This window comes from Paroedura picta, chromosome 3, assembly GCF_049243985.1.
Source record: "Paroedura picta isolate Pp20150507F chromosome 3, Ppicta_v3.0, whole genome shotgun sequence".
Classification (NCBI taxonomy): Eukaryota; Metazoa; Chordata; class Lepidosauria; order Squamata; family Gekkonidae; genus Paroedura; species Paroedura picta.
The window spans coordinates 155,782,246-155,797,401 of NC_135371.1; the positions used below are offsets into that span (position 1 = coordinate 155,782,246).

General features: G+C 44.2%; 1 protein-coding gene across 1 annotated transcript in view; it reads right to left on the reverse strand.

Moving 5' to 3' along the window:
- ERN1 (endoplasmic reticulum to nucleus signaling 1) overlaps positions 1-15,156 on the reverse strand; it is an 84,570-nt gene that overhangs the window by 34,222 nt on the left and 35,192 nt on the right. Inside the window, exons 3-4 of the mRNA XM_077328852.1 lie at positions 3,831-3,864; positions 663-735 (exon numbers count right to left, since the gene is read on the reverse strand). Coding sequence (XP_077184967.1) covers positions 663-735; positions 3,831-3,864 — 107 coding nt within the window. The remainder of the gene's footprint in view (positions 1-662; positions 736-3,830; positions 3,865-15,156) is intronic.

A 15,156-nucleotide genomic window follows, 5' to 3' on the forward strand; every position in this document is an offset into this window, starting at 1 on the left:
TAGCTGCAAAACCATCCCCTCGCCTTTGCATTCGGTAAACTTTAAATGTTTATTTTTTCACATTAAAATAAAATAAGTTCTTTGAAGGCTACCTTTCTCTAGAAGTATACCCCACTGTTATATTTTTTAAAAACCAGAAAAGCTGTGAACAGAGGAGCCTTTAGTAGAAGCGAGATCTTCTGAACGGCCAGACTAAGAGTTACCTGAAAAGCGACCTATTGAGTCTGGGGTTTATCTACAGCAGGGGTAGTCAAACTGCAGCCCTCCAGATGTCCATGGACTACAATTCCCAGAAGCCCCTGCCAGCAAATGCTGGCAGGGGCTTCTGGGAATTGTAGTTCATGGACATCTGGAGGGCCGCAGTTTGACTACCCCTGATCTACAGCATGTGGGAGGAGGTTTGGCCACCACAGGGGAGGGGGTGATGGGTGGTGGCTGTACTTAGCATCTTTTGGGTGGTGCTGCACCAGCAAAGGGAGAGACTTGGCCTCTTCCATTGCATGGGTGCCCATATCTTTCTGCTGGCATTTTTCTGGGGCAGAAGCAATATCCTCTGAACAGCCAGACTAAGCATTACCAGGAAAGCATGTTTTTGGTCACTGGCAAGAGCTGTAACATTCTGTGCGACCAACACAGCTATCATCTGATCAAATCATACGTACAGTCAAGCCTTCGTTATTCTTGCCGCCGAGAGTGTACAGACTGCCGTCATTAGGGTCAGGAAGAAAAGCCGGTCTAGGAGTTAAGAAACAATTAAAACGCTAGTGAGTGAATTTGCATTTGTGAGATCAGGAAGCACAATGGCGGTTCTCGGTAAAGGCAGCTGCTTCCTTTTAGAAAGGCAAACTGTGCTATTCCCTCCTCCCCAAAGGAAAAAAAGACATGCGAAGTATTCGGCTGAGCTGTGTTCAGCAAATTAAACTGACAAGCCTTCAGCACAGGCCCCGTCCCATATGTGACTGCATAATCTCTTTCAAAAATCACACCCTGCACTTCTGCTTTAATCTGAAGGTTAAGTGGGTTTATTGTAGGCTTTGGAGGCACGTAAGCCTACCTCAAAACATCCCCTTTTGAAATATGTGACTGCTTTCGCGAAGTAATAAACCGTTTGATCTAGTAAACATGAAATACCACTATGTTTGCTGATAAAGAGTAAAGCAACCCTCCACCCAAAAAACACCCCCCCCAAGCACATCCTGTCCCCAAGAATGTTTAGTTACTGCTATTTGAGTGAGTCTGAACTTCATCTAGGTATTCTGAAAGGGTCTCTGTGGGCTACACAAATAGGTGAACTGGGTGGTAGAATCCTGAATGGAACAATGTTTCCCAAACCTGTCACTTCCTGGACAATAAAAGCCAGCACATCAGTGGATAGTCTAGTCCAGGGGTAGACAACCTGTGGTCCTCCAGATGTTCATGGACTACAATTCCTATGAGCCCCTGCCAGCAAATGCTGGCAGGGGCTCCTGGGAATTGTAGTCCATGAACACCTGGAGGACCACAGGTTGACCACCTACCCCTGGTCTAGTCCACAAGGTAAGACAAGGTTATTCTTCTTCTCTTCTTCTTCTTCTACTTCCCCCCCCAAATCCCCCCAAAGTCTTAGGGAAGCTTTAAAACTGTGACCCCTCCCTGCAGTTTGGAGCAACACAGTCTGTTCTACAGGTTCAGAACTCTTATTATCTCCTATTGTTAAATCTGTAGACCAGATTAACACAGAGAGTGAGCCAACTGCTCTCTCTCTCTCCCCCCCCCCTAACCTACCTCACAGGGCTGTTGTGAGGATAAAACGGGAAGAGGGGAGACTGAGCTATGCTACCTTGATCTCCTTGTGGGATAAAAATGTAACCCTCAATATGATGCCCTGTTGCCTGCTAACGAGCTTCCTGGTGCGCAGCTGGTTCTTCCCTGAAGCATCCCTTCCTCAAAGCAAAGATCCAGTCCAGGCTTTCCTCTACTCCATCTAAATAAGACACCCATAAAGCACTGTAACGCCCACTTGGAAGTAACCACTGCAGAAGTCAATGGCACTTGTCTTCAAATTTGTGTGGCTGGATCAAGCTCTTCAAAGAGCGCAAGCCAGCCTACTTCAAATGGAAACACAACCAAATATTTTAGAAAAGTGTAGACCACATGAAAGGGTGGGTTTTTTTGGGGGGTGGGGTTGGCTTTGTTTTATACTACTAAGTTTGCGGGCTACGCTGGCAATGAAATGGTAAGATCTTGTCTCCCCTTTCTAGGAGAAAAACTTTGCCTACATTCTATGCATGTGCTAAATCACAGCAAGAGCAGTGTGCGCATACCAATTCATCTTGCTGAATTGTGGGCTTGAATATATTTATTCATTTAGGAGATTTATATGTCACCTCTCCCGAGGCTGCTTGAGATGACTTTCAATAAAATCAATGTAACATTATCATCGTAGAAATAAATCAAGCCATTAAAGCAGGGGTAGTCAAACTGTGGCCCTCCAGATGTCCACGGACTACAAATCCCATGAGCCCCTGCCAATGCCGGCAGGGGCTCATGGGATTTGTAGTCCGTGGACATCTGGAGGGCCGCAGTTTGATTACCCCTGCATTAAAGACATAAAAACAGCAGAAAATACCTGTCAAACAAGCCTCACACCAGAAGCAGCCCTTAAAACTTCCAAAAAGATCAAAGGATTGAAATAAAGGGATCCTATGATCCTGCTCTTTCCTGCTTCTCTATGGCTATAGTGAGTCACTGTAGGGCTTGCTTCCTTTGCTTCTAGCATTTCTGTGTGCATGAGGGCTCCTTGAAAAAAACTGATCTTGCACATGCAGAAATGGTGGAAGCAGAAGTAGTGAGCATTACAGCAGAGAGAGGCCTCGGCAGTGGCTGGATAGAAGTGCGAGTGAAACAAAATAGGATCCAAGCTGAAATCTTGGTGTCAGTTATTTGGGCCAATTCAATGACCAGTTTGGATCAGACAAATGTTTACTGCAAGGGAGGCTCAGCGCCACTTGGTCTTTGAGCCAGGGCAGGTTGCCTCCCCTCTTCCTGCTCATGCATGGGGAGCATTTGGGTTATTGCACCCCATGCAGCACAGTGGAGTCTCCTGGGGCATTTTTTGGCTCCTTCTGAGTTGCCATACTTTCGCCGAGGACAGCCCAACTCTTCCCTTCCAGATGGCCCTGGCCTGACATAGGCCCCATTGACGCCCGGGGCAAAAAAGGGAACATTGATTCATCTGTGTTCCTTTGCCCCAGGGCAACTGAGGACATGAGTTGGGCCAGGCCTGGGACAGTCCCAGGCTGGCGCCAATGTTATGCAGAACCGGGAATTTGCCCTGCCACCATACGAGCAATGAGTTGGGGCAAATTCCTGGTGCAGAAATGGTCACAGTATGGCAAACCACAGTTTGTTGCTATATGGACAATCCTCAGATTCTTTAACTTGGACACTCCCTTCCACCACCATAGAAACTGCCAGATATTTCTAATTTTGTGGTAATGTCTAAGGAGCAAACAATGGCCTGTACGTTCTTCCTCAACCAGATGTCCAAATAATGGTTTGTTCCCTGTTTGGAAGCCTAGCTTGTGAAAAAAGAACATGCTGGTGAGGACATAATGCTAACCTATGGCTTCTCATGAAAGCAGAACTCATTCATTAACTGCCTGCCTGTGAGTGGAGGAGGGAGGGAGAGGAGGGAATATGAAAGTCTGATGATCCTTCGAGGCTATGGTTGGCCATATGTTTGAAATAAACCAGTACTAAGCTGCTTGTATTTACCACAATTCTCAACTTGTCAATGAACCAAGCTGTAACATGGAAACTCAAGCAAAGTAATAATGAAGGTGACTTACTCTTCTACATGTAATGGCACCTGAAGTACAGGATCTGCAAAAAAACAAAATAAGAAAAAGTCAAGACCAACCTTTTAAACATCACAACTGCACACCAAGGTTGAAATCCATGATATATAGCTGTGGTCCCCAACCTGTTTATCACTGGGGACCGGTCAACGCTTGGCAATTTTACTGAGGCCCCGGGGGGGGTAGTCTTTTGCCGAGGGACGTTGCCACCGCCTGAGCCCCTGCTCCACTTGCTTTCCCACCGGCACCCCTGACTTCCCGCCGCCCACTGGGGAGCGCTGACAGCAGCAGCTGCACAGTGCCACGCTGACGGGGAGGTGGCCGCTGGAGAGCATGAAAGGTGAGCAGACGGCAGAGTGGCAGGGCAGCCCCCGAGGCAGCTGCTGGGGAGGAAGACGAGGAGGATTCATGGCCTAGTACTGACTGATCCACGGACCAGTGCCTGAGGGTTGGGGACCACTGATATATAGGATTGCCAAGTCTAGGTTGGGAAAAACCTAGAGATTTGGGGTTTAGCCTCTATATAAATTCCCTGACCTGGAGGGCTTCCCTGATCTGAAATGCCCCCAAGTAGCCAAGGGAGGTCTTATTGATTCCAGGGCCCTTGGGGGGGGGGGGGGGAACCTTGGCTAGAACTCCATAGAACCACAGAATTGGAAGGGACCTCCAGGGTCATCTAATCCACCCCCTGCAGAACTCCAGATGCACTGCCTTCTTGCAGAGGCCAAGCAAGGGGTGGCTTTTATCACATGCAGAACCATCAGAAGCCAGTTGCCTGACTCTAGGCAAAGTAGGTGCAAATGGTGGCATAAGGCTGCTCATCTAGACCAGTGGTCCCCAACCTTTTTATCACCGGGGACTGGTCAACGCTTGATAATTTTACTGAGGCCGGGGGGGGGGGTAGTCTTTTGCCAAGGGCCGTCGCTGCCGCCTGAGCCCCTGCTCAACTTGCTTTCCCGCCGGTGCCCCTGACTTCCCACTGCCCACTGGGGGGTGCTGCCAGCAGCAACTGCACAGTGCCACACTGAGGAGGAGGCGTGGCCCGGTACCGACTGATCTACGGACTGGTACCAGTCCCCAGACCGGGGGTTGGGGACCACTGTTCTAGAGGACATCCTCTCCCCTCCACCATCAGCCAGTGCTCTTATCTATGGCTGCAGAAGCCTGAATGGTGTTATTCCTGCTTCTAATGCTTGCCAATGGAAAACATGCACAACAAGTCATACACAATTCATCCTCATCTGTACAGGACAGTGCTAAGAATACAACAAAACGAGATTAAAAACAGCCTCAGGTTGGAACAACCATCCAGTGACTAAGGAAAACACGCCAACTATGCCTACCCAAAGCTATAAACAATTTTAGATCAGCGTCTTTCTTTCACAAACACAATGATGCAAGAGCAAAGAAATAGCAGATTAAGAAATACTCTTATGAAGAGGCTCTCTAGGACTAAACAATTTCCCCCCTGCATAAGTAAGGTGATCTTTTTCTTTTCTGTCAGGGCCAAACAGGTGAAGCTTTCCCTATCAGTGAATGTAGGTGCCATAGAAAACTGCATCTGTTGAATTTCTGCCTGTTTAAAGCCCCCCCCCCAAAAAAAACCCAAAACAGCCCTTCCAGAAACATAGTACAAAACCTATACACAGATTTCACTTCTTCTGGTGGGAAACTATATAGATACTTTAATGTGTTGCCAACACATAAATCTATTTTGCTATGTGCATATAGAAGAAGATTTGGTTCTTATATGGCACTTTTTTCTCTACTAGAAGTCTCAAAGAGGCTTACAATCACCTTCCCTTTCCTCTCCCCACAACAGACACCCTGTGAGGAAGACGAGGCTGAGAGCCCTGATATTACTGCTCGGTCAGAACAGTTTTATCAGTGCTGTGGCAAACCCAAGGTAACCCAGCTGGTTGCATGTGGGGGAGTGAGGAATCAAACCTGGCTCACCAGAAGTCCACACTCCTAACCACTACACCAAGCTGGCTGCAAGCAACTACCACCTATGCTCTTTTAAAATATGGCATCACAGACATATGTATACTTTTTGCATATTATGTCACATACAACACTTCCAGCATGATATCCATGTGGAGTCCAATTTAACTCCAAACTCTTACAACGTATAACTCCAAACCAAGTTTCTGAACTGTATCTCCCTTCTTCTCTGAGTACCTGTTTTTGTTCCTGTTCCTTCCCCTCCTATTTTGGAGAACACCCTACTCCACAAAATGAAAATGATGCCACAAGCCAACTCCAGGTCAGGCTGCTTGGAAACCAGTTGAGTTCCATACCTTTAGCTGTGGGGATGCTGAAATAATCTGACGGAAGAGCAAAGCAGCTCCCCCCTCTGAATGACAGGACATTCAACCAGAGCCTGAGTTTACAAGGCATGGTTGAAGACAGGATCCCATGCAACTGTTTCAAAATCCTGTTGCATCTAACAAACAATATACCAACCAGGCCCAACTGTGGATTCTGGTTCAGCAATTACAGACCAGATGTCAGAGTTGTTTTTAATTTTACAAAGCAGTTTCAGCTCTGTGGGGAAAAAATAGTTTTGCATAGAATAAGATACTTCATTAAGGATGGTATATTATTATTATTAAGATGCCTCTTGTGGCGTAAAGTGGTAAGCAGCAGAAATGATGTCTGAAGCTGTCTGCCCATGAGGCTGGGAGTTTGATCCCAGCAGCCGGCTCAAGGTTGACTCAGCCTTCCATCCTTCTGAGGTGGGTAAAATGAGTACCCAAGCTGGGGGGTAAATAGTAATGACTGGGGAAGGCACTGGCAAACCACCTCATATTGAATCTGCCATGAAAATGCTAGAGGGCGTCACCCCAAGAGTCAGACATGACCCGGTGCTTGCACAGGGGATACCTTTACAGTATTATTATTGTTATTGTTATTATTTCTATGCCACCCTACCCCAGCTAGCTCAGGGCAGCTTACAACAGTCACATGTATCACATAAGATCAATAAAACCATACAAAATCCTAAAATTACTGACCTTAAAATTAAATTTAATGATTTCATAGAATCATAAAATCACAGAATCATAGAGTTGGAAGGGGCCATACAGGCCATCTAGTCCAACCCCCTGCTCAACGCAGGATCAGCCCAAAGTATCCTAAAGCATCCATTTCAGACAGGCCATCTTTTTTTCTATAGAAATATGTGTTATTCAAATACAATATAAATATATATATATATGTGGCATTGCTTTTTTCTCCAGTACTTACACATTAGAAGATTTATGCAGAGTAAGCACAATAAAATAAATGTATCTAGGACTCCTAATAATTTTTAGTAAATTTTATTATACCCTGACAAATGCTTAATGGCCACCATGTCTGCTGTACTTGCAGCTGCTGACAGAAGTCACGGCATATAAAGAAAGCTGGGGAAAAGGTATGTTAATATTTATAGCTGAAAGCCAGTGAATTAATCTGCATGAAGGTATAAACAAGTCAATGTCACAGTAATGGAAAATATTCTTACACTTATGTATTGCTGGTATCTGACACCAGAGAGATTGAGATATCACCCTCTATAACAAATTTATGTTGTAAGTGTAAAAGGCATTTGGGGTCCTTTCTTCATATTTGGTGGCAATGCTCAATTATAAAGATCTTTTGGAACAAAGTATTTCAATTAGTAAGAGAAATTACTTGCATAACAGATACATTTATTGCTATAGTAATTCAGACCAGATTGCAGACAGTAAATTATGTGTTTAATGGCAGCGGCACAAAACTTGGCAACCTGTATTGCTACCCAAGTTCCCGCATTGCTTAGCAACCTCATTACCCTATCTGTAGCCTGGAAACCTTTTAACTAGTTGTGGGTTAGTCAACTTGTACAACATGACAAGTGCATCCTGGTACAGCACTTTTGAATATTATGCCAAAAGGACTTTCCAATAACAAGATTTATTTGATAAGTACTTGATTCACTTCTGCCAGAACATTAATTGCAAAAGCAGGGAAGCAAAAAAGCGCATTCAAGATTAATTAATGTTTAAGGAAAATATGATAGTCAGTGTTAATGGGATTTTGTGTGAGTGCGTGTGTATAAGATGTTTTGGGAAGGAGAGAGATGATCACAATATACATTTATTAAAGTTTGGTCTCCCTTCTTTGAATACTGGAATAAAACTAAGCCAAGAGAACCAGTAAAAATAGAAATTTGGTTTAATTCTCCCCCGCCCCCTTCTATGAATGGGTTGTTTATAGACTGTTTATCTCCCTGACTTTACGTAAGAAACAGTATCTATTATTTATATATAATTATAATCTGCCTGTCTCACCCAGCTGAATGTTCAGCAGACAGGCCATACATTGTTTTCCTGTCAGAGAATAAAGGAACAATAAAAAGAAGATCTACAAGCAAAAGCTTTTATTTACAGTCAACCAAAATTTTTAATAACTAAGGAAAAACCTTAAGGTGGCTAGTTCCTAAGCGTTTAAGAAAAAAAAGTACAGCTGAAGTCAGAGTTCAACTAATACGCTAAATGAACCATTAGGTACTTCCTGTGAAGGGACTTCCTCCTCTGAGAAAAGGAGGCCATTTTGGTGGGTGATTCCTTCCCTCTAGTCAGGGAGGCAGGAACAAATTTTCCACTTCCTGTCTCCACTGTTCTGGCAACTCCAAAAGCAGTTAACAAACCTTCTAAATGATTAAAGAATCAAAACACGAACTATAACAAGGAAAAAGATGACCCTTCACAGTAAGTATTCAATAGTCTGTTCTCCCTCTGAGACATCTTAGTCCGCGCGTCCCCGGGGTCGCCCTCTCCCCCCACCCCGTCACAGCGGTCTGCGGCTGCCGAAAGGTTGCGGACCGCTGCCCTAAAGTGACGTACGTAAGGGTGTCTGGATGGACTCAGACTTTGGAAATGTGGCAATATCATTGTCAGAGTTAGAATCATAGAGTTGGAAGGGGCCATACAGGCCATCTAGTCCAACCCCCTGCTCAACGTAGGATTAGCCCTAAGCATCCTAAAGCATCCAAGAAAAGTGTGTATCCAACCTTTGCTTGAAGACTGCCAGTGAGGGGGAGCTCACCACCTCCTTTGGCAGCCTATTCCACTGCTGAACTACTCTGACTGTGAAAATTTTTTTCCTGATATCTAGCCTATATCGTTGTACTTGAAGTTTAAACCCATTACTGCGTGTCCTCTCCTCTGCAGCCAACGGAAACAGCAGCATGCCCTCCTCCAAGTGACAGCCTTTCAAATACTTAAAGAGGGTTATCATGTCCCCTCTCAACCTCCTTTTCTCCAGGCTGAACATTCCCAAGTCCCTCAACCTATCTTCATAGGGCTTGGTCCCTTGGCCCCAGATCATCTTCGTCGCTCTCCTCTGTACCCTTTCAATTTTATCTACGTCCTTCTTGAAGTGAGGCCTCCAGAACTGCACACAGTACTCCAGGTGTGGTCTGACCAGTGCCGTATACAATGGGACTATGACATCTTGTGATTTTGATGTGATGCCTCTGTTGATACAGCCCAAAATGGCATTTGCCTTTTTTACCGCTGCATCACACTGCCTGCTCATGTCTTGTCTCAGAGTAGAAGATCTGGGGTCACTGGCATGACCATCTTATAGAAATGTCAGAATGGAATTCATCTTCATTTTCAAAGGGTCAACTCCTTTTCTTCTACTCCACTTGACAAACACCTTTTAAGAAGTGTCATAAATTCTATTAGCTGATTGCTTTCACAGAATAGCCTAGTAATAACAAGTTATCCTGTTCAATTTCCAGGTGGTGAGATGCAGCCACTCTAGATGTGGATGCCAAACAGGTCCTTGTTGGAGCATGTATGGTGATCCTGGAAGTTGCCATTTCTTGAAGGTTGATGCCAATACTGTGTTAGCAACATGATCCCTGCCTTTTGCTCCTAGATCTTCCTGATCAACTTAGGAAGAATTGGTGTGGGAGAAGTTATCGAGCCTCTTGTGGCGCAGAGTGGTAAGGCAGCCGCCTGAAAGCTTTGCCCATGAGGTTGGGAGTTCGATCCCAGCAGCCGGCTCAAGGTTGACTCAGCCTTCCATCCTTCCGAGGTCGGTAAAATGAGTACCCAGCTTGCTGCTGGGGGGTAAACGGTGATGACTAGGGAAGGCACTGGCAAACCACCCCGTATTGAGTCTGCCATGAAAACGCTAGAGGGCGTCACCCCAAGGGTCAGACATGACTCGGTGCTTGCACAGGGGATACCTTTACCTTTACCTTTACCAAGTTATCCTGTTCAATTTCCAGGTGGTGAGATGCAGCCACTCTAGATGTGGATGCCAAACAGGTCCTTGTTGGAGCATGTCTGGTGATTCTGGAAGTTGCCATTTCTTGAAGGTTGATGCCAATACTGTGTTAGCAACATGATCCCTGCCTTTTGCTCCTAGATCTTCCTGATCAACTTAGGAAGAATTGGTGTGGGAGAACAGACAAACAGAAGACCCGTGGGCCACTATGACATCAGGATGTTGGTTGCTTTGGTCTTGGAATGGAAGAATCTGGTGAAGTATTGATTCATTCAATGGTTCTTTTGTGAAGCAAAGAGGTCTACCCGAGTGGGACTTGATCAGTTGGAACAGATCTTTCTTCTGGGACATTCCCCCTCTTGGATGGTCTTCCTACTGCAGGCTTTCTCAACCAGGGTTTTGTGAAACACTGGGGTTTCTTGACAGCCCTGGAAGGGCTTCTTGCACGGGTGGGAAGGGGAGGGGCCTGAGGTGGGCATGTACACAGCTATGCTTCCCTACCATATTCTGTACAATCACACCACTTCTGGGGTTTCTGGAAGCCTGAAGAATGTTTCAGGGGTTTCTCAATGGTAAAGAAGTTTAAAAAGGCTGCCCTACTAAGCCAGTCTGTTTGGATATTCATTGATCCTGTTATATGCTCTGCCTTGACTGATGACAGGTTCCTTGCAGCCCATCCTATGATCCTGATTGCCTCTTTGTGGAGCATTGAAGATCTGGACCATCCTTGCTTGCTGGGGCAGGTTTTGGCAGGCACACTGTCGGTTCTCATTAAAACATGTTGATCCTACCCATAGGCTGAAGTAGAGTAAGGCTAGATAGATTGTCTAAAGCTCCAGAAGGTTGATAAAAAGGTAAATCTTGCTTCTGGAACACCGGCCCTATACTAGTGAGTCTTCTAGCACTGCCCCCCAACCAGATAGATTGCTGTCCATGAAGATTTGCTTCACCTCTGGGATGCAGTACTCTTTTCCCTGCAAAAGTTGGGCATTCTTGTCCACCAGACAAGACTGATTCTTATTGTCAATGGAACCCAAATGAAAAGATCCTCTTTCCACATGATTTGTAGCTAGAATGGTTTCTATAGTTGCTGTAAAAGATCTTCTGAGCAACCAACCCCACTGGATATTCTTGATGCTGGAAATCAGTAGACCCATCAATTTTGGGAATGTCATCAGTAATGAGGATCTGCTGTTGATAATCACCTGTGCAATCTCCTTGATTTTCTTTGCTTTTGGTTTCCATTAGAAAAAAAGCAGTTGCATGTTGTGTCTAATATGACACTCAGCTGTTCTAGTCTGAAGGTCAGCTTGCTAAGCCTACAGCCATGATGTTCTTTGGAGGAAACTGATCTTTAAAAATCCCCCTGTCTGGATGGGGAAGGGCAGGAGGAGAAACTGTAGTGGGATTAACTTCTTGCATCTCCATCTTGGCAAAACCTGGCAATTTCCTCCCGCATGGCTTTTTTAATCAAGACTAAGAAATTCAGGGAGAACACTGAGGATCCCAATCCCTGCACATTACTCACAAGTAGATCAGAGGTGTCCTGTCAAAACTGGATCCAGTGCCGCTGTGACTTGTGTTTCTAATAAACGGATAGAGAGTCTCTCACTGGATCCTGCACTGTTTGTGACTTTATGGATGTGGGGAAAACCACTCTGCAGCCTCCTCCTGGTTGGTTTACAAGAGTGCTGATAGCAGTAACCACAGAAATGGCGGCCATGGGCTCCGTCAGCAGAGAGCAATGGACCATGAACAACTGAGGCCCCCCTCTGGCCAAGGCTATGCCGTCTTGCAAATTCCCTCGCTGTGACGGGCTTATGCTGCTTCTTGTGTTTTATGGCATTAGGGGGTTTGATTGGTTTTACTGGGGGTTTTATTCTGTTGTATGTAACCCACCCACCACGTGTCCATGGAGAGTGGTGGGATATAAATTAAAATAATAAACATATAAACAAATAAATATTTTGTGTGCTTTTGAGGTTCTAATCTCTTCGTGCTGGGAATGGCTGACAAAGTGATTCCTGTGTGATCTGTGTCGTGTCACTGTTCTGCCTGGGATTGGTGGTCAGGGGGGCTTCCAAACTCTCCCTCTAAGAGGAATTCATCACTGCCCTCAGGAACTTCCATGTTAGAGTTCTCAAAGGATGAACTCTCTAAGCCTGCAAAATTTTAGAAAATGTTAGACACTCTCCTGGCTCTTTGCCTGTGATCTCACGGGCACGAGAAACAGATCACGAGAAAGAGATCACAGAGCATGAGAGACAGATCAGAATAGGAGAGAAAGGGAGAAATTAGTGAGAAAGTAAAGATTTAGGAATATAAAAGAGTAAAAAAGAGGACTTTGAATTGAATAGGTGAGACACAGCCTATTCTGTACTACTCTTCCTGTTGAGGCAGAAAAAGAACTGAGAAGACAGGTGACATCAACAGAAAAGACAAGAAGTGGATAAGAATTTGTCCTGCCTGTTTGAATGGAGAGTGGGAATCATCCACCAAGATGTCCTTTGCCTCAGAGCAAGCACTAGAGTCACTTTATAGGGAAGGAAGTGGTTGACTTTTCAAAGTTACCTTGATAAAATAATAAGGAACAGAAATTTCTGTGTACAGATTAGAAACACAGCTTGGTTCTTAAGGAGTGTTTCTTTTTGAGTAGATCACAATTGATCTTGTGGTCCTCACTTTTAAATAACAATATTAGAATTTAAATATGTCGTCATGTAGCTTATCTAGTTGGGATATAATATTTTGTTTGTACTATTGCAGTTTTTTTAAACAATTGTGGCTGAATCCATTACTTTATTAGTATGAGAAACCTTCTGAATTGCCACATCTTGCGGTAATGGATTCTGTACCTTAATTTGGTGTAGAGAGCCAGCTTGGTGTAGTGGTTAGGAGTGTGGACTTCTAATCTGACATGCTGGGTTCGATTCTGCACTCCCCCACATGCAACCAGCTGGGTGACCTTGGGCTCGCCACAGCACTCATAAAACTGTTCTGACCGAGCAGTGATATCAGGGCTCTCTCAGCCTCACCCACCCCACAGGGTGTCTGTTGTGGGGAGAGGAATGGGAAGGCGAATGTAAGCCGCTTTGAGCCTCCATCGGGTAGGGGAAAGCGGCATATAAGAACCAACTCTTCTTCTTCTTAATTATGTGCAATGTGAAGAACATTTCTTTTGTTTCTCTTGAACCTCCCAGTAACCACAGAACTGGATTCCTTGAGAAAACATGAATCCTTTTCTCTCTCTTCCCACATGTTATAGCTGTATCTCTACCTGTTCTCTGTCTCTAGCAGTCTTTCCTCACATTAAAATGTCTCCTAGATTATACATTATGTAGATGTAGAAGTTTATCCAGATTTAACTCACTACTTGAGTCTATCCTTTAAAACTTCTCTTTTATTTTTCAACTGAATAACTAAAAACATTAAACAGAGGGGCATTATAGATTTGGATCAATGGCTTTACGATACCTCTTATTTTACTTTTAGTTTCTCTCATAATAGTCACATTGTGTCTTTTTCACTGGTTAGGCACTGAATTGCTATTTTCATCCATTCTGTTGGCATAAGTGAATCAAATAAATGCTCTTCTCACAGTTTGACATCAGCATATTCTCATTCATTATGACTGCAATTGATGTAAAGACCCTTCCCTTTCCCCAAAACACTCCTTTCCACAAAAAATTCAATGGCAAACTTGAAATGTGATAAAAGGTGGAAATGAGACAGAGAAAAGGAGAGTTCCCACTTAACCACCCCAAAATGCTATGGGTTGTGCATGTACACAAAATCCTGTGGGATGGGAGTTGCATTAAGGAGGGGGGACTGTGTCTGAAAAACCTGGCTGGATCCACTTCTACATTTGTTCCTAAGCAGCAAATGTATAACAAACATGGAAGCAGAACACCTTGCAGTAGAGACTGGATTGTAATTTCTGTAGCCAATTTTCATGAATAATTGAAAGGTAAACTTCACTGTTATTGGCACTGATCTGTAAGAACTTTGGATGTATGTATTTAAAGAACCCCTCATCTTGACAGGCCAAGTCCCTCTCAACTTCCCTGATTATTACATGTCTGTTCTATAATTTACACACCTGGTTGGCCTTGTCTAGACCAACATAAACATGTGCTAGAAACTTTTAATTAAGAGCTTGCAAAAAGTGGTAGCCACTGGAGAGTGCAGGGGAGAACTATTCCTTTTAGTTAATGACTCACAACACAAAGGTAACAGAAGAGAACAGTATAATATTGGTATAAGCAAGGACTGAGTTTGACCTCTTTCCTTGTTTAAAGTATCTGTTAGCATGACTCAAAGTTGACTGACGCCTAGTCAGTCAATCAGTTTATGTTCTTGACCAGTATAGCCAGGCCTGGTCAAAACTACACACTTCTTGTGTTACTGGCTGCTGATGCAATGTCTGGTATAAATATTTACAATGAGTATCACAAACACCAATATCTACTACAACTACATGATGTAAAGAAATAAAAAACAAACAACATTCCAATGTGACATATCCTCATTCATCTTTAACAGCTCAGGCAGTTTCATATCCCAGAAGTCAGTGCTAGCTTTCTATCAGTTGTAGAACCCACCTCCCTCTAAAGCCACATAGTTGAAAGAAAACCACAGATATGCAGTGGCTAGATAGTCTCCACTCTTTTAGATGGTTTGGAATCAGGACTCAGTTGCCAAGCAGGTACCAACAGCCTCATCCACCATGGGCACAACAATGCAAGTGCTCAAAATGCCATGGGCTAGAAAGATCACATCAAACAATCACTGCATTCTCGAGGTGGGGTTAGGCATGCCAAAGGAGGAAGGCAATTTTTACAAATGCACAACTATGTTACATAAAAATAGAGGATTCATTTAGAACGCGCCTTGGATGATCTAATCTAATGCAGTGGTTCTCAACCTTTCTAATGCCACGACCCTTTAATACTGTTCCTCATTTTGTGGTGACCCCCAACCATAAAATTATGCAAGTGTTCTTTCGCAGAAATTAAACCAAAACTGACTAATGGCGTAAAGATCCATTGTT